Below are 27030 nucleotides of genomic sequence, written 5' to 3'. Positions count from 1 at the left end.
GGGCATATATTACCAGTTCTCATAGTCAACTGAAATATTTGGCAGCAAGATGACAAAAAATTATTCTATGTTTTATTTTGTAGTCAACTAATTAACTAGTTGATTGTCTCTAGTCTTAACAAGAACGTAGATGGCTGTGGCAGGACAAGTGGCCACTGGCCAGTTTGCATGGCTTCAGTTTGCTTAAAGTAAACAGAATTAGATGATGTATAATCATGCTTTTCTTTGAGAAATTATTTTTTTTGGCCAGCATTTAAAAACTGGATATTTAGCATTTATTCTGGAAAAACAAACCTTGTTAAAAAAGCATATGTATTTTGTCTAGCTACAGTTTACAATTCAAGACCACCCAAATGTACTGTCACATCCAAGGGAGAAAACTCCCTCCAAATAAATATTAAAAATATAGCCTACACTCTAAACTAAACTAATTTCTTCTGATCAGCCATCACATTGTGCAGTTAGTTGAAGATTTCAGCAAAGGTCCATCTTAAAACGAGTGTGGGATGCCAATCACAGATATTTATCTTTTTTTTTTTTTTTGGCAAGTGTATTGAACATGAATTGGAAATACAATGATTTGTATATATTGAACAGTCAGACTCAGGAGATGAGATGACTTCCTCGATCCCGAGTTTAAAAACGGCTGTCTGTATGATGATGATGCACCGTCACCTTGTCTCATTAGCTGCACTATTAGAGTTTCAGCACTGTTTTTAGAATCCTAGTCTAAACATAATCCATCTCTATGTGTACTTCAGGGAAAATGATGGCGTTCCAGACTTCCCCATCAGACAGAATGTGCTACATTCTTTTCCACTGCCTTCAAAAGCAGGCAGAAATAATATGGCGGGGCTGAACTTGGCACAGAGTTTCCCGGCTGTAGCCAGACGCTTCAGAGCCACTCCTATCTCGGTTTACACAAACCCTCTGTGTTTGCTGTCTCTGGAGAGACGCTATAGTCAGCCCTGCCTTCATTGCCATTTCTTACCCAGAAACCTCTCTCTGCTCCTCTGGGTGTTCTCTCCAGCAATCTCCGTTACCCAGACCAACGCCCCTAGAGGTATTTTACTCCACATCTAGTCACTGAGATTAATTACAGCTTGATTATGTAATGCTAGAAAACAAAATCCCTTTTCCAAATCACCAAAAATGTACGATGACTTATTTTGAATGTGTAACGTGTTTAAAGTTATTGCACACCTAAATGATTAATCTAATCTCTGGGCTTGGTACTTTGCTTGTAACCTCCCTGTAGTGTTACAGCATTGAGGTTTTTTTTCAGCAGTTGAGACTAAACCCTGAGTGTTTTCAGTCTGGATATGGATGGGCCTGTTTCCCTTCATCACATTGCAGTGAATTTACTAGCTTGTTGTGTCTGTGTCCAGGGTTTACAACCACTCAGAATGTAGGACAACCACCTTGAACATAGTCCAGGCTGGGATTATTTCTGTCACACATTTTCCAGGACCGCTTAAGATTGTAAGGGCTGTGTGAAGTGTCTACACTTTTACATTTTGGCCTGGGATAACTCACCAGTATTGATTCCCTTCTGACATTATTTAAAATCACCATTGGAGTCACATTCAAAGGGCTTGTAGTCACACATGTACTTTAAGTTTTTTCTTTCATTATCATGCCAAAATTCAATTATAATGCATCAGATTGTCAATGGCTGTCTTTTGAGGAATTGATTGGATGGGATTTACTGTACTGGTAATGACCCAGGGGTCAGAAAGGACATATTTTATGTTGTTAACATAGAGCATTGATGGAGAATTTAGACAGATGGTATCATATTTTGAGTTGCAGCCTGCATGACTGACTAACTTTCTTGCAAAACTAAATAGCCTAATACACTGGCATAAGGGCAAGTACAAATTACAGTCAGTGACTGGCTCCATGAATTATTTTCATATGTAAAAAAAATTGTTTATGGCCTTGTTTCTCTTCAGAAGTTCTAAGGTCCTGTTTACACCTTGGTGGGTGGTTGAGGAGAGATCCCCTGACATGATTGTAAAGCGCTTTGGGTGTACAGTAGTACATATGAAAGCGCTATATAAATGCCCGATTCTTCTATTCTATTCTATTCTACACCTGGTATTAAAGGTGCAGTAGGACATCTGGGAAAATGCTAACTTTAGCCTGATAGCACTAAAAGCATACGTCCCACCCTCCCTGCAAATCACCGTCTAAAGCCACTCCTCTTGAAAGCTTGAACACGCACAGCCCAGAAGACCGGAGACAAGTTTTCGGGTTGTTTAGCTAGCAAAACTTGTCAGTGTGTAATAATATTTCTTGCATGCCAGGGGTTCACCGATGAGAGTCTGGTTGTTGTTGCTGCTTGCCTGCCATTCTCGCTCTGTCTGCACAGCGTACGTGAAGCGTACGCGCTGATGACTTCTTATGTCTGTGTGAACAGCCTGCGCAGTGGTATGCAAAACACACATTGCTAGGACCGTTCGGACCGAACGCAACGATTGAACGAACATTCTATGGTCCTACACCTTCCACAGACGACATATATTTATAAAAATACATTTAGACCGAGTGATTTCTATCAGGATATGAGGAGACTTTCAACCAGCATAACAAAAAAAAATTCTGCAGAGAATCACTTACGGCACCTTTAAGATGCCTTTTGGTTAATCCGATCACAAGTGGATGACACTAAATACAGGTGTAAACGGGGTCTAAAACGTTTTGAGCTTGTCCAGTTTCGACCACTTCCAGAGGTAGTCGAAAACGCATTTGACCAGATTGCTTTCGTAGTGTAAACGCTCATGTGGTCGAAAGCATTCAAACAGCCACAAAAGACCATCTACTCGCCGTCTACTGACCTAACGCATAAACATTATGGGAAGTGCGCTAGCCAGACGGGATTTAAACTTTGTCGACTGAATCCCCAAATTTGATTTAAAGACAAAAAACATACCAAGCACAATGGTCTCTTACCATTCCTGATTTCTAACACGCTCTCACTTCTGTAAAAGCCCATACATTTAACTACCCATAGACCCCCCCCGTTGAAGAAATCAGGACAGAAGTGGTTAAAAGTAGACAAAAGAGACAGATTAAAATACCAGGTGTAAACTGGTATGTGTCTCCCTTGTCTACTTGTGATCCAATTGACCAAAACGCATCTTATACCAGGTGTAAACAGGGCCTAAGAGATGGTTATTATTTACTTACCCTAATGTCATTTCAAACCCGTAATCCTTTGGTTAATCTAATCTGGTTTAACTAGCATGCTACTGTTAACAGATTTCAAATTTGCAGTTAAATCTCATCTCCAGTTCTCTCTGAAGAACACACAATATCTATTTTGTTTAAATCCGACCCTGCATGAGATCATGCAGGTGATCCCTCTGGCATGATAATCTAAATAATATCTTGTAGTGTGTGATAAGCCACGATTTTAAAATATTGTAGTGCATATTTGAGATTTGAGAGAAGAAAATCTGTAAAGATTCTCCTTATGTGCGTGATGCAACCAGATTTTATAATCGGTGGTTAGGATTTAAAAACTCCCTTATAGTCTGAGCTTTTTTTGTTTTTAAGTGAACTATCTGTTATGAAGTCCCAACTCAGTTCAGCCTCTTTTAGAATATTTTACCTTAATGCTAAGCAACAATATGAACTACTGTAGGGAGACATTTTTCTTTTCTTTTTTCTTTAATACAGACATTTAAAGAGTATAGGCTAATTGGCGACAGAAGTCATGATTTACTCCAACATTATTTGATTTTATATTTATTTTCTTTGTTCACTGTTCTTTCTTTATTGACTTTACTGGTATTTAGAATTGTTTTACTAAAACTTACTCTAGAATACACTAGAATGTCTTTTTCATCTTGGCCAAAGTGACTTAATAAGAAATGTGGATCTGTAGTATGTTGAAAAGGATTCCTGAAATAGCTCTCAAACTTCATTACACATTCCTACCTTAATCTGCTATTAGCACTGCCAGGTCTGCAAACCGCAGTACTCTGGGCCATATGCTAAATGCATTAAACGGCAAACCAGACTGTGTCTTGTAGCTTTAACTGCATTCTGATTGTATTCACTCATTTGATTAATATTTTCAGTTGAGATGCGTACTTAGTGATTCTGGGTGATTTCAGCTTTCTCTGTCACTTCAGAGTAAAAGACTAGGGCTAACCTGATCCCACTTCAGCTCTGCCATCCTTGTGTGAATGCAGGTCCTCTGTGTGATATCCAGATGGTTAAGGAGGTGAAAAAATTTGCCGCCTTATTGAATCAAACCCAGTCATTTCCTGTGCCTGAGTCTGCGCTCTTCTCCACGCTCTCCATATAAGGCAATGGTATTTGCATGAGGGAACGGCCTGCCATGTCAGTATGGATCTAAGACTGGTGCTGCTGACGTTTTTCAACTGCTGTAGGATTACAGTGGGGAAATGATCTGTAAGGTATTCTCTGGCAGGGTCTTACAAGGAGAACAATGGATTTTTCTCTCCTCCTTTTTATGAATGAAGCATTTTTTCTTTCAGGAATGTTTTTATACAGTTGTACATTTTCTAAAACTGCCACACACGTAATAAGTGGGTATAATGAAGGACAGATCTTAATCTGTGTGTGACGCTAGCGAGACTCAGTTGGAAGGATGATGTTATTGTAGCCTCCCTCATTAGTAGTATATATACTCTCCAGATGTGCCATTCAACAGTATGGAGAGTCACATTACACTGAGTACACAGCTGCTCCTTAGTCAATTAACACAGTGAATTTCCTAATTTATTATGCAGCCATTTGGATAACTTGATTATGCTTGGTCAGTTCCACCATTTATCGGTCAAGTATATCCAGATTATTTGCCGTCATCCAGGGCAAAGTGGTAACATGGTGCATCCAAGTCATGAATGACTCATAAATGACTCATAAACGCACATGAATGCTTCTGCGTCTGTAGATAATGGTACATTTGTTGAAATGTATGTTGTTGTTTTTTTCCATTTTCAATAAAACTAAGTGTTTTATACAAAGTACAATAGTATTATACGATAGAATATATAACAATAAAGCAAAAACAAACCTGATGCGCATTCTTTATTCATCATTTTGTAGTTGTACTTTTTTCATAGGACTTCTCAGGAGAACCTACACATTGTTTTCATACTCGCATTTTCTTATTGCATATTTTCAACTTGCATTTACGAAGCTGTTATCTTCCCACTGTTTCTAATAGTGAGTGAGCATTAATGTAAAGTAGTTGAGGTTGAGATGTTTTATGCTAATTTGATTGAAAATCCTGATTTATGCCTTCCCAGGGAGTTTTGGGTTTTAACCTTGCTTGGTGCAGATGGGTATCATGTTTGTCATGGTGTAAATGATGCCTGCTGTTCCTGGGTGAACCACAGCACAAGCTTAGTGAACTTTAGCCTCCCTGGTTTCCGGTGTTCCTTTTACAAAACGGAACATTTTCATCCCTAAATAAACCTAGTGGGAGCAACTATAGCTCTTTAAAAGCAAAGATACTGCTTTCTCTCTTTTGCTTGACTTTGTGTGGTCTATAACTTTGAGTTTTGGACAGTAGGTGTGGTCATTCTCTGGAAGGAGGAGAGTAAAATTATGGTGATGTGCTTTGTCTAGTCCTTTGTAATCATGTTTTTGACCAATTTTCTGTGATTAAATTAATTGTTTGCCAATTAGATTAGTTCAGAATATGTAGGGAACAGAATATAGGAATTTTCAAATGAAATATGCTACAAATGAGCAAACAGTAAAAGATTATGCTAAGCCAACCAGTGATGTCTTCATATTATGATGATGATGATGATTATTATTATTTAAGTCCCATTTAAGTCATTGTGTGTTCATATATAGCATCCTGTTTTTCATGTCTTTGCTTTGGCTCACAGTTTATAAGGAACATGTGCTGGGAATGAAGATCCTTTTCAGGTGTTTCTGTGTCCTGTGGTGTGACAGTGATGTGAACTTAAACACTGTGAAAGAAAGGGTTCAATAGAATTGGAAAAACAGCCACAGGACAATGAACTCTCTCTCTGTTATATATGCAAAAATAAACTCAACAAAACAGTCTGTAAAGATCTGAAAGAAGTGTTTACTGTTCTGTTTAAAACGCTGCTTTCCTCTTAATTGCTTTTGAGGTAGTACCACTACTAATAATGTTCAGGTGAAGTACCTTATTGTTGTCATGGTGTTCAGCGGTTATTGTGTTTCTTTATTTTCCTGTAATTTACCTCAAACTTGTACTGTGCTCGTTTACGATGGCAAGTTAATTAGTCCTTCAAGGGAGGAAAGAAATCTTCCATACTTGGTCTGCTTCTACTTTCCTGCGCAGCTAGATTGAGAGTTTTTCAGTCTGTGGAATGTACAATTTTGAGAATGTTAAATGACTTTCCAGTTTACCTCATATCATTGTCATGGCATTCTTCAGCTTGGGAAAATTGCTGTAAGAAAATAATAGACAAATGTGGCCTTCAAATCATACAAAATGCACTAAATGACTGAACATAAGAGAGGGAAATGTTTAAAACAGCAGTGCGTTTGGATCATGTGCTCTCCAAAGCGGTACACTCACTGTTTGTGTCTGTCTGACTCTTTTTCTGTACCTGACCTCCTTTCTTGAGTCACACTCATTGTACGCATCTCTTTTGATGTCCTGTCAAATGCACTTGAGGCTTTGTGTCGTTCTGAGTAAGTGGCCAGTTCCTCACGGCGGGGCCATTGTGACCTCAGAACGGTAGCCAGAAGCCATTGACTCACGTCCCATGATGAATGACCCAAGCTCTCTGGAGACACACCCTCTGCAAAAACATTACTAGAGCGAAAGCAGAAGGAGACTGAAATGGGAAGGTAAAAAGGGGGACAAGGGAGAAGAGGAGAAATGGTGAGAACGTCAGGAGAAGATCAAAAGAAGTGTTTGTAGTTCTCAAGGAGCTTTAGGGAGACTCCTGACCATGCACTTTTCATCGGTTTAGAAAAACAAAATCAACATCTGCTGCGGTGAAAAAGAACGAGCTGTGTTAAAAGTGCTGCAGGCGGGGAATTGGACGTGGTCATTTCGCTGACTGGACGGTTTGCTCACATTAACTGTTGTCAGCAGCAATGTACTGTTTATCAGTGCTCATGACTGAATGAGATTCAGAATGGAAGTTAAAGTGTGTAATGTCTCTGTCAGTGGCGACATTAAACACGGTTGCAAAATATTAGTTTGTTTCTGAACAGGTTTATCAACAACTTCCTAACTCCCCATCTGCCACTGTACAGGTGAAAAGGTATTCGGTCCATTGGGGTTTTCATGATACCATAAATATGGCTATTAATATGATATCAGCTGAAGGATCACAATATCAAATTGAAATTCATTCAAACCCTTCTGATAAAAACATCTTAAACCAGCCTTAGCTGGTTCACTGGTCTTAGTTGCGGTGTTATTTTACTGCTGAAGTATTTATTAATATTTTTAATTAGTTTTATTTTTTAAATTTTAGTTTTAGTCATTTCAGTTTCAGTCATTTTTATGTGCTTTTAATAATATATTTCTATATAGCGTTAATTCAGTTTTAGTAATTTTAGAGTTAGTTTAACCTTATTCAATTCAAGGCAACATTTCTAATTTTTAGTTTCTTGAATTTTAATGTTTATATTTTATTTCAGCCTCAATTGCCGAAAAATTTTGCACAAAGTTTTAGTTTTAGTTAACAATAACAACACTATTTAGTTGGTCTGCTGGCTAGTTTTAGAGCCATTTTGTGCCATTTTCAGGTTGCTAGTTAATCACCAGCTTGGTAGGACTTGTAGGCCATCTTAAGCCAGCTAAGACTAACAAACAATCTTAGGCTGGTTTAAGTAACTTCTTTAAGTTAAGTTTTAGAAGCATTTTCTAGTGACGGGAATTGTTGTTGCTTAGTGGTACCTAAGCAACAACAATTACCCTGTCACTAGAAAATGCTTCTAAAACTTAACTTAAAGAAGTTACTTAAACCAGCCTAAGATTGTTTGTTAGTCTTAGCTGGTTTAAGACAGGCTTGCTATACCACCAGTATCCCTTGCTAAACTGCCCAAAACTCATACTCATTAGTTTAGAAAAAGTTAATTGAACAAACACAGCAAGTGTTAAAAAAATTCAACAGAGCTGCAATGTTTACATTCTTCTGGGAAGTCAAACAATGTCTAATGACTTACTTACAGTTGTGTCTGTACATTAACTTTGGGATGAGAGAAAGTATTTAAACATTAAAAATATGATGCTATCCTTAAAGGGAAATCTAGTCATGGAATGTCTAGTGTTGCCTTTGGGATATGCTAATTCAGTTTCTGCCAGCTAGCTACACAAAAGCTATGGGTGTGTATACAATCTAACGAGAGTTTCTTGTTTATGTTTGTGTTTGCTTTCACAGGGGAGCCGGGGACACTACCGGTACCACTGGCAAAGCCACAATGTCAAGCAGAGTGGAGTGGATGACATGGTGCTGCTCTCCAAGATCAGCGAGGATGCCATTGTAGAAAACCTCAAGAAGAGATACATGGATGACTTTATATTTGTATCCTTTTCCAGCTTTAGTCTATCTGTGTAACTTGCTAATTTCTTAATCTGATATGAAAATGACCCTAAATAGGGAGGTCTTTGCAGATGGATGTTTTCCTGTGGCTCACTAGAAAACTGTTCTTGGATTCCATCTACTCGAGTGAAAATTACATCTTGATTGGGTTTATTTTTGACTAATGTTTCACTAAACACTGACATTTAACGATGACGAAAGTTGTCCTTAAACCCTGGTACAACTTCCAAATCCATGTTGTCCTATTTTCCCACAGTAGCAGGGACTGTTTTTGATCAAAGCCGCATGTGTGATGCTGAGAGCTTAGATTGCAGAAGGCAGCCAAAGAATGCTGGTTTACCTCTCTTCTATTTGAACCCAATGTACTTGGCAGGGTTCATGTCTAATTCAGCACACATTACTGGCACTAAAAATGACCTTCTTGATAAATCGCAGCATTTCTTGATGAAAACCTCACTAGCAGCGTATTTCTATTTTCTGCCCTTATTAGGTTTATGGAGTCTTAGCAGACTCTGGCCATTTTGGTCCCAAATCAGTCCTGTGATTGTGGTCAGAAAATAGCAACAACACCAAAGTGTTCCAGTCAGTAGCATATGGAAATGAGGTCACAGTATGCCAGGCTCAATACTTCCTTTATTTGCAGTGAGCAACTTAGAGCCAGGCGGCCAAATAGCTCCAATCACTCACTGCCGGCTGTTCCCTTCCCATTGCTTTCAGAGGAGAGAGCAACAGCATCTTAATAAGGCCCTGACCCATTAACCAAAATCTTCACTGCAGCCACATATAACTCTTCACTGATGTCACCAGTCCATTATTCACACTCAGGCCATTTTTCATCTGCCAGTCCAGCCAAAGTTTTATGAATACTCTCTGAGTATTAACAACCACAATGAGTAAAATGGTCCTAGAGGTTTTCCTCAATTGTGAATGCTAAACCTCTAATAGTTTTCAGAGAGAGAGTTTTCAGTCTAACAGTTTCACATAGAGAGAGAGAGAGAGAGAGAGAGAGAGAGAGAGAGAGAGAGAGAGAGAGAGAGAGAGAGACATATTTTGTATAGAAATAGTTAGTCATTCACCAATGAAAATTCTGTCATCATTTACTCACGATCATGACACTCCAAAACTGTATGACTTTCTTTGGAACACAAAAGAAGATAATTAACATTTCAACTGTTTTTTGTCCACATATTTGAGGAGATAGTTGAGGAGAGTCCCCCTTCCATGTAAAGCGCTTTGAGTACCCAGAAAAGCGCTATATAAATGTAGCAAAATATTTTTATTATTATTATATAATGAAAGTCATTTTGGAACCAAACCAACATTGGGTCCCATTGACGTCCATTGTATGGACAAAACACACATTTGTGTGTGTGTGTGTGTGTGTGTGTGTGTGTGTGTGTGTGTGTGTGTGTGTGTGTGTGTGTGTGTGTGTGTGTGTGTGTGTGTGTGTGTGTGTGTGTGTGTGTGTGTGTGTGTGTGTGTGTGTGTGTGTGTGTGTGTGTTCAACAGGAAAGAGAAAGTCATACAGATTAGGAGCGACATGAGGGGAGACCTTTGAAGTAAACTGTCCCTTTACTGACACCTTTTCTTTCACAATCTTTTGAGCCTTGACCTTCTCCTGCAGACATACATTGGTCCTGTACTCATCTCAATAAACCCTTTCAAACAAATGCCTTACTTTGGGGACAAAGAAATAGAGATGTACCAAGGCGCAGTAAGTAGTCTTTTATGGTTTCCTGAAGTTTAGTCCTGATCCAGAATAGACTGTTTACTGTGGTGCAGTGTCAAAGCTGATTCAAAATATTAATAAATACTATAATAGTAGGCCTATATAATAATAATACTAAAATAACACTGCTATGGTGTCCAAGAAACAGCTTTGTTGTAAAAGCTCTAGCCATTGGAAATCATAATAGTTTCAGTAATGATTTTAATATTTTTTTTTTTTAAAGTGTGTAGGTGTGGTTCAGCTTTTAACAGCTGCATTCTTAATCAGAAAAGTAGCTGCACAGGCCTGCCTTATCCATTGAAGCCACCTGGCAATACCTCCACAGAACAGCATGTACGGGTCTATGTTCTCAACCACGCTTGCCCAGAGGTCTTGGCTCCTCATCAAGCTTATGGTTGCTGTCAATAATCATTAGCTTGTGGAGGCTACAGCAAAGACCATTGAATGTGTTTTGACTCATATGCCACACAGTAGCTTATTTATAAATCTGAGCTCAGGCCATCCTAAATATGAACCATAATGTAAATTCTGAAATGTATCTGCTTTTCTCCATCTCTCCCTCTCTCTCAGGCTCAGTATGAGAACCCTCCTCATATCTACGCTTTAGCCGATAACATGTATAGAAACATGATGATTGATCGTGAGAACCAGTGTGTCATTATCAGGTGAGAGAACTTTTTCACTTGAACTCTGAACATATCATCTCTAAACATCAAACTTGCTGTTTAGACTGTAGGTGCTTTTAGTCATAAGATTCTTAATTAGCAATTATCATTATTAGGATTCTTTTTTACACGTTTTAACTGAATTATTTACATTTAATTCTGATTAATTAATCAAACTGATTGGAATAAATTAATCAATATGTGTAGAGAAAAGCCCCCAGATGAAGATAGTTTGGAATTAGACTGCTGTAGTATATATTCTATATATTGGTTGTTTTATTTCTATTTTATTTGCGGATCCAGAAAGGTTCAAACGACAATCACCAGTGACAACTGGAGATTCACCCGTTGTAAAATGCAAAAGACTTCGGACTTCTGAGTGGCTACAAAAAAAAAAGAGACGGCAACCGGGCCCATGCGAAAACAAGGATAATATCGGAAGGGCATTAAATGTAGTCACGCAATGCTGATGTTGTTAACATTAACAATTTGAGAATAAAGTATAATTTGCACGGTTTGACGTGATATGATAAGCAATCGTTAGATTTAATCAGCGTGATTTACTGCAATGCTTTTTTTCCCTTAGTTGGTCGGAACAAAAGAGGATGTTACTTACTTGTTCAGATTACATTTTCCGGTGAAAATTCTTATGTTGGTCATACTTCCAAAAAGTATAATCTGTGATTCCGAATGACAGTATCCACACCGGCGCGGTGACTGACAGCCACACATTCTCATCAAAACATTGGATTCATCCACGCTGTGCCGTGCCGAGGCACAACCCACGTAAAGTTGATAATTCCGCGAATAACTGCAATTGCAGATTTCGAACAGAGATGGCGACAAAGAGGAAAAACTACGGACTGCAGCTTTAAATAGCTTTTGTTTTTGTTAAAATTTAATTTTTGATCATGATCTTACAGGACCAGCATATAGACTAGATTATGCATTTATTTTTCAATCACTGCTAAAAACAAATTCAGTCAGTGACAGAAAATATTCGTCAGAGCGCTGCCCACAAGGCTATCGGCTCTGACTATTGTGTTATTCTTTATATAATTATTTGTACTAAATTAACATGTTAAACTGGCAGTTCTACTTTTTAAACCATCAAGACTGTGTTGCTCCATTCTGTTTATGTGTGACGTAGAAAGGGTGTGACATACAATTAGGTTTGGTATGATATCAGTGCAGACATTGCAGTGGGAGAGTCACCTGGCTGTCAGTTGGAGTGAATAAATCCTCATTACTGTTTTGGTTATGTTATTGAGGGTGTACAGTTAAATTACAGTTGAATAGAACAGATTCAACAAGCCTAACAGCCTCAGTGGTTGAGTATAACTTTACCCCCCTTTGATGATATGTACAAAATAAAGACCAAAGGATGTAAAATTACTTTGTCTATTGTTATATGTTCTCCAGGATGTAGGGGACACAACGCACAAGAGCTGTTGTTACCTGTGCTTCCTGCTCGAGCACAGGAAATGCACTTGTAAGGCTACTGTAAATGGAGGAAACTTCACTGAACAGCCAGTTGCGATGGGTGTATTATTGCTTAGTATTAATAGTGTTTATTCATGAAGAGTCAGTGAGTCAAAACAAGTTTCTTGATTGGAGAGCCACATAACATAAGGAGTGTCAATATTTCCGATTACAGTTTAAACAGCTTTTTCATCATCAACACTTTAATCTATCTCAGTTTAATGGCTTACAACTGTAAGCCATTTATATTTACCTTCAGAAAAATGAACACTGTGGTTCTTTAGTGCATTCGATATTGCACTGTTTGTTTGTACAGCAGCTAGTTGTACAGCAGCCAACTTCTGGCTCAACAAGTGGTGTGCGTTCTAGGAATGAGCAAAGAATTGACTAATTTGCTAAACAGCATTGTTTTTACTCTCACTTTTGTTGCTGCTAGTTGTCCAGGTTAAAAAAAGTTGGGGAATTTTAGCCCACCTTAGTTTAAGAAAACAACATGGTGAAGGAGGGGAAGTTGCTAACATGGAGATTTTCACTGCTGACCTGGGCCATTTCTTTCAGATCGCATAGTCACCTGTGGGCTGGATGGTGACTGTAGTGCTTACTTCATAGTAAGTGACTTCAGTTTCAGCATTTTTCTCACCCATTTGTTTGTATAGCGGGAAAACTGCTTCCAGTTCAGTTAGACCACATAAAGAGACTGGAAGTGGAATTGTGATGATCCAGATTAGTAAACAAAACCATGAAATTGCTGCCCAGGCGTCCTGTGGTCAAGCTGTATTTTGGTTAGAACAGGCACAGGACCATTATGCATCAAAGAAAGATCCTTTTCACATGGCCAGTTACCGTTCAAAAGTTTGGGATTTTTTTGTTTGAGAAGTCTTCTTTGCTCACCAAGCAATTATTTGATAAAAAAAAAAAAAAAAAAAAAAAAAAAAACCGCACTATTGTGAAATACTACAATTTAAAATAACTTTTTAATATTTTAAAATTGAATTGACTTTTCAGCAGCCATTACTGTAGTCCTCAGTGTCACATGATCCTTCGGAAATCATTCTGAAATACTGATTTAGTGCTCAAGAATTATTTCTTATTATTATCAATGTTGAAAACAGTTGTGCTGCTTAATATTTTTGTGGAAACCAAAATCCTCTTTTTAAGGATTCTTTGGAGAATATAGGCTTCAAAAGAACAGCATTTATTTGAAACAGATTTTCTTTTTTAACAATGTAGAAGTCACTTTTGAGCAATTGAATGTGTCCTTACTGAATAAAAGTATTAATTTTATTTAAAAAATAAACTTGCTGACCCCAAACTTTTGAACAGTAGTGTATATTTGCCACAATCTATGATTTTTTTAGGTATTTTGTTTGGAATGTTGTGATCTTCATTGTGTATGGTGGTATAATGGTATGTTAGATCAGTATTGTCTGGTGGAAACAATGAGGAAGGATGTGGCAGAATCTGTCTTACTCTCCCAACAGAGGAAGCCATTTATTTACATAATTAGGCTTTGTATGTGTTAAAGGACAAATAGACTGACCATTTCGCTGAGATCAGTAACACCTCATCTTGTTAGTAGTATGGCAGACCTGGTGGACTGTACAGTATGATATACAAAAGCATTCCCACTCATCAGTGTGAGCCAGTGCTGTATTTGCTGAGCTGATGTTTCAGCTGCTGAATAATCAGTCTCATGACTCGTCACTTACTGAATGAGACTGAATGGCTGATGTGTCTCTCTTTCTTTCTCTCTGTGTCCATTTTTGGTCAGCAAACGTATGCAGGAAGTTGAAAAATAAGCATTACAGCATACAAATTACAAATCGCCCAAAGACATGTTTAAAAATAGTCATGGACAATTAATCTAAGTGGACTGAGTGTACAGTGTACAATAAGAGTGTGTTCCCAGAGTTTTCATCGCCTGTATTCGAGCAGGGACATTTCCTTTAAGGTGGAGAGTCTATAAACTCGCAAGACAAAGGAATGAGAACCACATGGCGGACTAAATCTCTTGTAAGAACTCTTGGAGCCGCCACGAGAAGATTTTCTGCATGTATTGCAAGGCTCTCACGATAGAACGAGGTAAAAAGAAAGGTGTGTAGTACCACTGCTGTGTGATGTAATGGACTTCTTACCACTTCCCCAAGCCTCCTTTAATACGCCACAGCTGTGCCTTCTCGAAATGGTATTACTGACATGGGTAATAGAAGAAATATAGAAAAATAAACCAGCTCCTTCTGTCATCATCCGCCAAACCACATACATCTCAATATGTATGGCTCTGCCAAGGCAAAGGGCAAGCAGAAGGATGCAAGTAGAGGGTAAAGCAACTGAAGGAAAAGAAATGGAGCCAGCGTTTCCAAACAGGATTAATGAATGGCATTTTCATCAGCAAATTTTCCTGTGTATTTCCTTGGCTGTTAGTACCTAATTATAAGTAGCCTAGTTATTATAATTGCTATAATAAGTACTTAGTATGTACAGGCGAAACGGGACTGTGCTACCGTTCTTTTTTTTCTTTTAAAGGGGTCATATAATGCCATTTTTGTACAATTTATTATGATTCTTTAGGGTCTAAATGAAAAGTTTGTAATACACTTTAATTAAAAATTCTCATTAGTATTGTAAGAAAACACTCATTTTACCTGGTCAAAAACAGCTCTGTTTTCAGCACGCCATTTAAGTGCATGTGTCTTTAAATGATAATGAGCTTTGCTCACCCCGCCCCTCTGTTCTGTGCGTACACAGTTTGTAATAACACAATAACCATAAGTGTAAACCTTAGCCGCATTCATCGTGAAGCGTGCAAGTGATTTGCAAAGATTAATATAAAGGTTAATAAAACGTTACACTCACTTCTTCTGGAGGTGCATCAGGAACACGAATAGTTGGTACCGATCCTTTTTTCAGGAGCAGCTTCTTAGCAAAACCAGCTTTATACTGACCCTCGTTTGTAAAGCAGTCTGGTGAGAAATGATTCGCGCAAACATGAAAGCATTGACGTTGATCGTGGGGAATATTCCCTTTGAAAACAAAACTCAGCCACTGCGTCTTCAGCGGTTCGGATTTAGGAACATCAAAATAACTGCTGTGTTCGTTATTACACCCAAGAACAGAACACCACAATCGCTTAGACGCCATTCTGCTCCAGCGTATCAACAATGTCCGCGCGGACTATGATGACAGCTCGCTCAGGGCGGGTCTATGTTGAAACGCTGCTGTCAATTAACAATCGTGGGAGGGGCGTCCGACCGTGTGACGTCACACGGTCAGACGGCTGGATTTGAGACAGGGGAAAACATAAGGAGATTAAAAAAAAAACACTGGATGGAGTTTTATCATTATATGATGGTTGTGTACAGGCACTGCCAACACACATTTCAGTACAATCAACTTGTAAAAGTGCATGTACCATTATATGACCCCTTTAAAAAAAATTGATGCTTTTATATGTAAAAATAAAAACATGTATAACTGTTATCACAGTTTCCACAAAAATGTTAAGCAGCACAACTGTTTTCAACATTGATAATAATAATAACAATAAATGAGCAGCAAATCGGCATATTGGAATGCTATCTAAAGGATCATGTGAGAATGAAGACTGAAGTAATGATGCTGAAAATTCAGCTTTGCCATCGCAGGAATAAATTACATAAAAATACATTTTAAAATAGAAATCAGAAATAATATTTCACAATATTTCTGGTTTTACTGTATTTTAATCTCATAAGTGCAGCCTTGGTGAACATAAGATGTGTGTGCATGTGTGATTGTCATCTATGTTTTTTGGCATTCACTGTTCAGATGTATACATATCACCTCGTAAAAGGTGAAAATTACTGACTACATAAACAAACCTTTTGTTTTATGTGCATTCTGTATTCAAACAAGCCATTCACATATTATGTAAATAAGCCTGTGCTCCCATTATCCAGCAACACAATGCAGACTGTAGCTCACTATGGAGTAATATAGAAACATATTTAGTTAATTAAAGGAATCCCCCTCTCTACAACACCATTCTACTTGATCTGCATTAATTGAGGATAAGAATCTACTAAACCCTCTCTGACCCTCTTAAAAGCTTGCTGAGCAGATTTTAGTATTGTGCTGTGGGGCACACAGGGGCTGGTTTTACTTGTTAACGCCCTCCTGTTCTTGTTTTTAAACTGCTGTAGGTGAAAAAAATTTGAGTTTTTAATATGCTCATAAAAATGTTGATTGTTAAAACATTAAATGCAGTTGCTGTTATTTTGTAACAATCATTGTTGTCACTACTAGATCTTAAAAGCCTAATATATGTACTGTATAATAGCAATAAATTATGTTTTTAAGATCTATACATGTATCCGTATATACACTACTGTTCAAAAGTTTGGAATAATGTTTTCTCTTATGTTCCTAAAGTCTGCATTTTGTTAATAATTCAAATAATTAAAAACAAGAATGTTGTGAAATATTACTGTTCATTTATTTTGACAGAATTAACTTAATATTGTCATATTTTTCTTTGTTCTTCACAGTGGTGAGAGCGGAGCAGGGAAGACAGTAGCAGCGAAGTACATCATGGGCTACATCTCCAAAATTTCAGGTGGAGGTCCTAGAGTTCAGGTGGGTTGCACAGATTAAACTAACATTAAGCTGTTGTACATGCAGAGACACTATCAGGATTAGTTAAGGTGTGATCAAATAGAAAAGAGAAAAAAAGCTTCCTGGATCTGATGACTTTACTGAGACTCTTTCTGACAGTTAATGTTAGACAGAAAGTTGGGCTCATGACATCATTCCTCTACCTCCATTTCTTAGAATTTTTCTTTCATCCCCTAAATCCAACCAGCAGCCATCTGTCCCCCACAATCCCCCTCTGATCTCTCCTGTGTCCCCCATGTGAGTGAGCTCAGAGTCAGAGGACTGACACTTGTTGATTGCATTAATCTGACTAAATTAACCCTTTGTTGATGAGTGTATAGTTCAGTCCAAAAGTCTAAGAACCCATAGTGAAAATGCATGTATTATGCACAACATTTTGAGTGAAAATTAACATGACCTTCATTTGTTTTTTCCGCCTTTTGCTTCAATGACAGCATCACTCGAGCTTCATGAACTCCATACGTTTGTTTAAAACCTGATGATCATGTTTTCCAGCATGATTTGAGAATGATCCAAAGAGAAACTTGAGCTTAGAACATGTGAACTTGTGTACACTTATCAGTCACAAATTTACTTATTTGATTAGTGACCTATAATACAAAATCTGAAATATTTCATGTTAATAAAGAACTCAAAGACAGTACATTATTGTTTCAGACAGATGCATTGAATAGACATCACAAAAAGTGCTTTTACGAGTCAAAACACTGCAAAAATTATATTCTTTATGAGTACTTTTGTCTACTCATCCAGGTAAAATATCTAAAAATGTGCTCCGAAACGTACGGGTCAGCAGCATGCACGATTACTTGCATTGTTTTTTAAAGCCTTATTTTGTTTGTTATTAATCACACTGAATTAACGTCTTAGTTTAACTGAAATTTTAAATCTCTTTATTGTAAATTTTCAATGTGGACATTTGAGTCCCACTGTACTTTTTTGGGACTAAGAATATCCATCATGAAATGATTCCCTGTGGATTAAATTTAATGGTTTGATCATGTGTTTTGATGGGCATGTTTGTTTGCGTCTTAAACAAAGTAGAATATTGTAGTATAGCAGAAAGCCCCTCTGCTCTACTGTGCCTTTGTCTGTCTGATCCCTCGGATGTCACTGTGCCTCATGATCATATGACCATCACTGTTGTATGGTACATCCTAATTTCTTTGATGTAATAATCATCTTGCTCTTTCTTATTTTTTGTCTCCTTTTATTTGTCTGTATCTATATTTTTTTTATTCTTGTGGTCCACACAAGAGGTGGTACCCTTTCTCTTTGTCTATATGCAAATTATCCATGTGTGTTTTTCCTGGTATTGCAAATGCAAACAAGCTTTCAGCTCTAATTTGTTTACATCAGCAATGTGGCTTTTTTCCCCCCAACTTCATCATTTTATTTTTGGGGTGTGCTAGAATAAAATTACATGATTTAAAGTAAAAAACAAAACACATTATTTTTCGTTGCTGCTTTTCACCCTCTGTCTGAAATGCTCTGTTTTAGTTCCCTTGCCTTTAAAGCCCACCTTTCTGAAATACCCAGTCTGCTCTGATTGGTCAGCTGGCCCAGTCTCTTTTGATTGGTCAACTGCTTAGAAGCGTGTGTGTCGGAAATGTTATGCCCCTTACCATAACTGGGTTCCAGTTCGCAAGGCAACTGTAAACAGTATTATAGATGGTAACTATGGCTTCAGTATTAGAAGTCCATACAATGTATTCTGCCCTTGCCGTGAATAAAAAACAGCGTCTCCTCAACATAGTAAAATCAGTCACCCAACTGTTCTTTTAGAGTGGCCAAAAGAAGCCAGTAGGTGGGAATTATGCAAATGTGTAACATGAAAGTCATGGAAATTAATGGCAGGACTACAAACGGGTGTTTTTTGTTGGAGAAATTATAAATATGCCCTTTAAATATCTTTATGCGGTTTGTGCCCTATATACTGTATGCTTGATAAGGACTTAAACATGGGACTTCAGTCTCCAGAAGAAGCCTAATGTTATAAACAGTGATGGTTTTTGGATATCCCAGAACTTCTGCATCTGTCTGTCTGTCTCTTGGCTGCTGAGTCGAATGGCTCAAACTAGACAATGCTGTGCAAATGCTGTGTGGAATGTGCACATGTATTGATATCAATGTGTGTAGGGTGGATTCAGGCCATTTAAGCCACTTTTTGACATCGAGAGGGCCAGTTTTACCTGAATTCACCCTACAAACTGGATGTTTCCTCATCCGATCAGTTCTAGATCAGCATAGGTGCTGTACTTATTATCCTCCACAGTGTGCCAAATGTCAATGTAACTCTCAAACCCTCTCTGTTTCCTGTTTCTTTCTACACAGCATGTAAAAGACATCATTCTGCAGTCCAACCCTCTTCTGGAGGCCTTCGGGAATGCTAAGACAGTGAGGAACAACAATTCCAGTCGATTTGTAAGCAGCATTCCTTCTCCCATAGATTTATTTTATTGAAGAGAGCAGACAGCAGATGTCTTGTGTTGGGGTGTATCTTGTGCTCAGGATACATTTGAGAGGAACACAGTTGCACTAGAATCAGCAAAAACAGGGTGATCATCCAGTTTAAATACAGAAAGAAAGAAAGAAAAATATTGCCACTGAAATAAGAACATTTGATAAATATGATGTTATTGTAATGCTTTAACCTAAACATGGCAAGTACTGCCCTTAAAAATACTCACAGGCCAAAGCAGTCATTACAAACTATGTTGTATACGCCACATTGACTTGCAGTTCTGCTACATTTATGCCCACACATGTCTTGTTTTTGGGACTTACTTAGAAGTAATACTAATGGATTATGTAGTGGATAGGAGTGTTTTGTTCAGGGTTCAGGGGCTGGTAATGTCATTACAGTTTTAAATCTAGGCATGTCTGGTAACCGTGGACAGCACAGCACACATAAATGGATAGAGAGAGACACATAAATGATAGTGAAGAGTGTTTGTGTGTGTGTGTGTGTGTGTGTGTGTGTGTGTGTGTGTGTGTGTGGCACCCATTTCCTTTTTTTCTGTTCTGGGCATATGCACATCCACCTGCAGAATGTCACGTCTGTGCCTTTTTAACATTCATCTTCACTGACAGGGGAAATACTTTGAGATTCAGTTCAGTTCCGGCGGGGAGCCAGATGGTGGGAAAATCTCCAACTTTCTTTTGGAAAAATCACGCGTGGTGATGAGGAATCCTGGAGAGAGGAGCTTCCACATCTTCTACCAGGTGAGAATGAGGACATGAGGTGGGCTTCTTCCCTCAGAAAATGTCACTGTGAACGTCAGTAGCAAAAGTACACAATGTTATGAGGAAAAATTGAATGAATAACCACAGTAAATTCCAGGAAAGGGAAGATGGAGCCATTTGGCTCTTAAAAGCAGGTCACGTTGTTTTGAGTTTACCACTTGAGCTCTTTGGAAGAGGGAGATACTGTCTGACCTCCTCTTAATGAGGTCTCCTCGCTGCTGTTTCTTCTTCACAAGTTTCTTATGGTTGAGTTATTTAGGACTTTTTGTATTTTGGTGTTTCTTCAACTATGGACACTTTGGCTCTGTAGGCTTTTAGAAAATAAATTCTCTTACACTTTTTACATTCACTAGGTTTTTTGTTTTTTTTCTGCTAACATTGTCCAGGAGAACTCCTACTTTTTTCCGCACCAGAGTGTAGAAAATTCCCAACACAGTGTCATTTCCTCCACATCTAAAATTTTGTATTGTGTTTAATGGCTTTCTGTAGTGAAAATGACAGTGGTGACGCTTTTGGAAAAAAATGTCTGACTCCTTTGTCTTGATACACAACATTAAATAATATTTCACACTAACGTTCAAAAGTTTGGGGTTGGTAAGAATTTTTTTTAAATGTTTTTGAAAGAAGTGCTCACCAAGGCTGCATGTATTTGATCAAAAAATAACATTTCTTATTGTTATCATCAAAAAAACGGTTGTGCTTCTTAATATCTTTGTGGAAACCATAATATTTTTTTAGGATTCTTTGATGAATTGAAAAGTTCATTTATTTGAAATTGAAAACTTTTGTTACAATGTTGATAAATGCAATGCACCCTTGCTGAATAGAAGTATACATTTCTTGAAAAAAAAAAAAAAAAAATTTTAACCCAAACTTCTGATTGATAATATATATGAATTGACAAAATTTAAACTTGATAGGAAATGATACATAAAAACAATATGTTTGTGTTTACATAATATATGTTTTTGTACTGTGTATAATTTTTATGTATATATAAATACACACAAACTTATTTTGGATGCGCTTAATCGTGATTAATCAATGCACAGCCCTCTTTTTTTTTTTCTTATATTTCATCTCAGGCAAGCTCTTCATTGACACTGTTGTTTCCTTAAAAACTATTAGATAGTAAAAAGCTTACAAAATGTTACAAAAAAGTTTTAATGTGACCAACTCTTGGTTTTAATAAAATCGTTTGGACATAAAATTTCTGAAGTTGAAGAAACGCGCTTTAATGAAAACTCTGAAACAAATTTTATGTATTAAAATATATAATTTCTCTTCACAGCTAATAGAGGGAGCCAGTGGAGACCAGAAAAGCAGTCTAGGTATCACAAACCTGGATTACTATACTTACCTCAACCAGTCAGGTTCCTATAAAGTTGACGATATTAACGACAAGCATGATTTCCAGGAAACCTTGGTAAGTATGATTTAGGCAGCTTGCTATTTTGAGATAGAAAAAAGATAGATAAAAATTGTACCTGTTCAAATATGACAACTATTTTCCATATCCCTCTCCCATCTTTTCATATTCCCTCTCCCCTCTCCTCTCTCTGTCTGACCCCAGCATGCCATGGACGTGATTGGTATCTCAGGGATGGACCGTGCCCTGGTACTGCAAATTGTGGCTGGAGTTCTTCACCTTGGGAACATCAACTTTAAGGAAGCAGGGAATTACGCTGCTGTAGAAAATGATGAGTGTATGTACCTAGTTTTGCGTCGTCCCTTGTTTTTGGTGTCCCCGTTTGAACTATGTACTGCTGATTTTTTTTCTACATTAGCTCATGCCAAACTGTCTTGCCACACCAAATTAGCGCTCTGTTTATGCGCTCTTGGTATCTGCATATTACATCACACAATAAAATTACACACAGTGAAACTCGGAACGTTCAGCCCACCCCTCTATTTCCTCCCTCTCTGTCTCTGTCTCTGTCTCTCTCTCTCTCTCTCTCTCTCTCTCTCTCTCTCTCTCTCTCTCTCTCTCTCTCTCTCTCTCTCTCTCTCTCTCTCTCTCTCTCTCTCTCTCTCCCCCCCCCCCCCTTCCCTCTAGTGTCTCCAAGCTCTCAGGTGGAGCAATGCATTTGAATGACAGAGGCTGTTTGCTGTGGCATAAAGCCATGCTGTGCTGGGAGCAGACCAAGTTAATCTGTGCCTTTTCCTGTTCCCAGCCCCCCCAACCCCTCTTCCTGTCTGCCGCCAGCGGCTTTCACACATTTAGTGTTGGTTGGCCAATGTAAAAAGCACACACGGCACAACTGCTCAGCTGCCTGCTTATGACAAAACCGTATGCGAACAGTTATAGAAAACATCTTCAAATCCATAGATTTTTATGAAGGTCTTTGATTGACATCATGGTAGCTTTGAGAACCATGGACCGTCCCAGATCTTTTTATAATTGCGTTGTTTTGGGAGGTCAGTTTTGTGCGCTCTGTTCTACCACACCCGTATATCTGAATAATGAGCCATACTTAAGCAGTATGACGGACTGTATCACTATCAGGGCTGAATGAGGGAAGTTTCTTTTTTAAGGCGGTGAGTCAGTGATGAGGTGGGGTTGCTCAGAAATGGAGTGAGGCTCAGGACTGGTGTCTCACCCGTGCCTCTCCTCAGAAGAGATCTATTGTTGTGACTACACAGAGAGAAATGAGTCATTTTTATGACATACCCCTTTTTTTTCCCTTTTTTTTTCCTTTTATTTATTTATTATATTTTCATTTTTTTGACAATAAACATGCCAGAATGAGAACATGAAAACACGGATGAAATCAACTACCCACCAACCAATGACATACCCCTTTTTGTTACTTTTTTTTAAAAGCAAAGCAAAGTAATGTTATGTTGTGTTGTTATATTTCAACAGTTTGGGGTCAGTAAGATTTAGTTTTTTTAAATAAAATGAATGCTTTTATTCAGCAACGGTGCATTAAATTCAGCAAAAATGACAGTAAAGACATTTATAAATGTTTATAAAATTCTATTTCAAATAATTGCTGTTCTTTTGAACCTTTCTATTAAATAACAAATGCTGAGAAAACTATATGACAGTTTCCACAAAAATATTAAGCAGCACAACTGTTTTCAACATTGATAATAACGAGAAATGGGTTTTTTTAGCACCAAATCAGCATTTTGGAAGGATCATGTGACACTAAAGCTGAGAATTCGGCTTTGCCATCACAGGAATTTATGACCATAAAAACATTACAATATCTTACTGACCCCAAACTTTTGAACAGTAGTATATATTATATATTTAGAAACACTCACTGCCTTACTGTGCAAATATATATAATTATATATATATATATATATATATATATATATAATTCTAACTCTACCAAACTGTTTTCTCTCCTTCTTGTAGTTTTGGCATTTCCTGCCTTCCTGTTGGGCATCGATCAGAATCGTCTTAAAGAAAAGCTCACCAGCCGTAAGATGGATGGCAAGTGGGGGGGCAAGTCAGAGTCCATAGACGTAACGCTGAATGTGGAGCAGGCCTGTTTCACACGCGATGCCCTCTCCAAAGCTCTCCACTCTCGTGTTTTTGACTACCTGGTTGAGGTACAGGCAATATGCACCTACATCCCTTTTAAAAACAGAAGTTACGGAAGAAATAAGCACTGAATGGGTTCCTGTTTTTCTTTAGTCAATCAATAAAGCCATGGTTAAGGACCATCAGGAGCTGAACATTGGAGTATTGGATATATATGGCTTTGAGATTTTTCAGGTGAGTGTTTTTAAATATGTTTTCTAGTCACTATTTGAATTTGGAGCTATCCAGTCTACATAATGAGATAAGATGAATGAGATGTCTGATTTTTAATTGTCTGGATTGGTACCCCTCTCTTTTTGTAAACAGATAACATATTAATGATCTTGACTAATCTGATAATCTCTTGGTTTAGCATCTGGTATTGAGACCAATAAGATTACTACCTGTGTTGCCTTCATAAGAAGGATAAAGCTAGATAACAGGGCTTTCATCCCCGTTTAATTTGATCCTCTGCTGCTCCAATTCCAGTTAACCATTAAAATGCAGAATTCTTAAGCAGCAACTGTGTATTTTTAAGTGCTATTGATAATAATAATAATGTTGAATCATTGTTTGTGATATTTACATCGTATTTGTTTTCATTTGACTACTGGTATTATTTTTGGTTCATAGTTATCTATCTGTCTTTTGTGTTTCATTTGCTCTTTTAGAAAAATGGATTTGAGCAGTTCTGCATCAACTTTGTGAATGAAAAGCTGCAGCAGATTTTCATTGAGCTGACTCTAAAAGCTGAGCAGGTAACACTTCATTAGTCCCCTGTGCTTTTATTGTTGTTGCAATGTGGATCTTGAATAAGACTCTTGTCGTTTTAAGTCACACCTTTCCCTTAACCTTGTTCTGGCAGCACAGGAAGTACTTCTGCTCCACCCTAGTATAGGATCATTTTCATCATTTTTCTTTTCTTTTCTGTCTTTTTCCTCTCTTCAGGATGAGTATGTACAGGAAGGAATCCGATGGACTCCCATAGAGTACTTCAACAATAAGATCGTCTGTGACCTCATTGAGAGTAAAATAGTAAGTTTTGCCAACTGTGTAATTCAAGCATCCATCTATTTCAAAAGCTGGATATTATCTGCCCTTGCCAAGTGCAGTTAAATCAATAAAACTAACATTAACACACTAAGAAGTTCTCTTCCCATGACTGTTTGTCTAATGGCCTCAAAATGGTTGATATGCCTCCAAATTCAATTTGCTCCACTCACAGAGAGACTAGACACAAAGAGCCATGAAATTCACAACTAGGGAGAACCTCTGTATGACAGCATGTGAGAAAGTGCTTCTCTGTGTCACTACTAAAAGCTAATGCTTGTCTGTGAGAAATGTACAAGCTGTTTTCCCTTTGTTGGACTCTGTGTGGATAGAGAGATGTCTAAATTTTCTGGCAGGTGTGATTTCACTAAAGATTAATGTATGATAATAGTTTTGATTAAGCTTGAAAGGTCTGTGAATGTGGACTCAAACCGTTTCAGACACTTGAGGCATGAATGTTTGTAAATTTAAGTCTTTGTGTACTATAGTATGGGGGTAAAAGTTAACATCCTGCAATGCAACATGCTATACATTATCTAAAACTATACTACTACTACTACTACCATTTAACTATATACTGCTACTGCTGCTGCTGCTGCTACTACTACTAACAAAATATTTTATTTGTATACCACAAATGCAGATCAAGATGCATTGATATTTTGGCTCTGCTTGCTTGTTATCAAGGCTGCATAAGAATCAACAAGAGCCAAAATAAAACCCTAACAAAAAGAGAAAATGAAAAAATAAATAAAATGACTAATAGTCAAGTCAAGTCAAGTATATTTGTATAGCGCTTTTCACAATACAGATTGTATCAAAGCAGCTTTACAGTATTAAATTATTGGAGCCTAATACAATGTCTCAAAATGATTATGAATGCATTTTACAGTGTAAATGTAATTTTCATTTGTTTGTGTCCTTTCCCAGAATCCTCCAGGCATCATGAGTATACTGGACGATGTGTGTGCTACTATGCATGCGAAGGGTGAAGGTGCAGATCAGACGATGCTGCAGAAGCTCAGAATGCAGATCAACAACCACGAGCACTTTAACAGCTGGAACCAGGGCTTTATCATCCACCATTACGCTGGCAAGGTATTTATACCTCTCTCTGTCTCAAACATCTCTTTATCTCTCTTGTAGTGTTGTTAAATGTTTTACTTTCTACTTCTACTCTTTTGCCTGTGTTTCTAAATTGCATTGTCTCTTGCTGTTTCTTTCTTTCCTTCCATCTCTCTCTCTTAGTTTCTTGTATACTCTTTGTTGGATTGAAGTAGTTCAGTATGTGTGGTACCTTCCACATACCCTGTGTTTAATGAGGCGTGCTCTGAGGGGAGGCCCGCCCACATCCTGCACCATTAGATTTATAATAAGTACATTCAACAGTCAATGGAAATCCCATGATACATTTTTTTATTTGATATATATATATATATATATATATATATATATATATATATATATATATATATATATACTGAACAAAATTATAAATGCAGCACTTTTGTTTTTGCTCCCATTTTTCATGAGCTGAACTCTGACTTTTTCTATGTTCACAAAAGGCCTATTTCTCTCAAATATTGTTCACAAATCTGTCTAAATCTGTGTTAGTGAGCACTTCTCGGCAAAGGAGAAGTGCTCACTAACACAGATTTAGACAGATTTGTGAACAATATTTGAGAGAAATAGGCCTTTTGTGTACATAGAAGTTCAGAGTTCAGTTCATGAAAAATGGGGGCAAAAACAAAAGTGTTGCGTTTATAATTTTGTTCAGTGTGTGTGTTATATATATTCTAGTTACCCTGTTGTATATGCAAAGACTAAGTAAGTCATTGATGATAGGTTGAACTGACTTTGATCTGGCTCAACATGGCTCAAAAAATTGTTTGATTTTCTAACCCTGTTCAGAACACACAACTGATTTAATGTTGTTATTTGTCCCCCCCAGGTGTCTTATGATGCAGAGGGTTTCTGTGAGAGAAACAGGGATGTGCTGTTCACTGACCTGATTGAGTTAATGCAGAGCAGTGAGATGTAAGTGTCAGTCCGCCATCATAACAACAGCCAGTCTCGAATCATTCAACAGCTGCTTGTAACAGACTCTCAGAGAGACCTGTC

General features: G+C 37.7%; 1 protein-coding gene across 6 annotated transcripts in view; it reads left to right on the top strand.

Annotated features, from left to right (window-relative positions):
• The window catches only part of myo1ea (myosin IEa), a 52108-nt gene that overhangs the window by 9660 nt on the left and 15418 nt on the right, over window positions 1–27030 (top strand). For all 6 annotated transcript variants that reach the window (XM_084405684.1, XM_084405686.1, XM_084405688.1 and 3 more), the window contains exons 2-15: window positions 8385–8528; window positions 10171–10260; window positions 10846–10940; window positions 16949–17036; window positions 19410–19499; window positions 20169–20300; window positions 21613–21747; window positions 21895–22027; window positions 23692–23888; window positions 23974–24054; window positions 24531–24617; window positions 24808–24894; window positions 25840–26007; window positions 26861–26946. In XM_084405684.1, coding sequence (XP_084261810.1) covers window positions 8385–8528; window positions 10171–10260; window positions 10846–10940; window positions 16949–17036; window positions 19410–19499; window positions 20169–20300; window positions 21613–21747; window positions 21895–22027; window positions 23692–23888; window positions 23974–24054; window positions 24531–24617; window positions 24808–24894; window positions 25840–26007; window positions 26861–26946 — 1613 coding nt within the window. The remainder of the gene's footprint in view (window positions 1–8384; window positions 8529–10170; window positions 10261–10845; window positions 10941–16948; window positions 17037–19409; window positions 19500–20168; window positions 20301–21612; window positions 21748–21894; window positions 22028–23691; window positions 23889–23973; window positions 24055–24530; window positions 24618–24807; window positions 24895–25839; window positions 26008–26860; window positions 26947–27030) is intronic.

The sequence above is a fragment of the Rutilus rutilus genome (assembly GCF_951802725.1).
Source record: "Rutilus rutilus genome assembly, chromosome: 3".
NCBI lineage: Eukaryota > Metazoa > Chordata > Actinopteri > Cypriniformes > Leuciscidae > Rutilus > Rutilus rutilus.
This window is presented reverse-complemented; position numbering and strand designations above follow the sequence as displayed.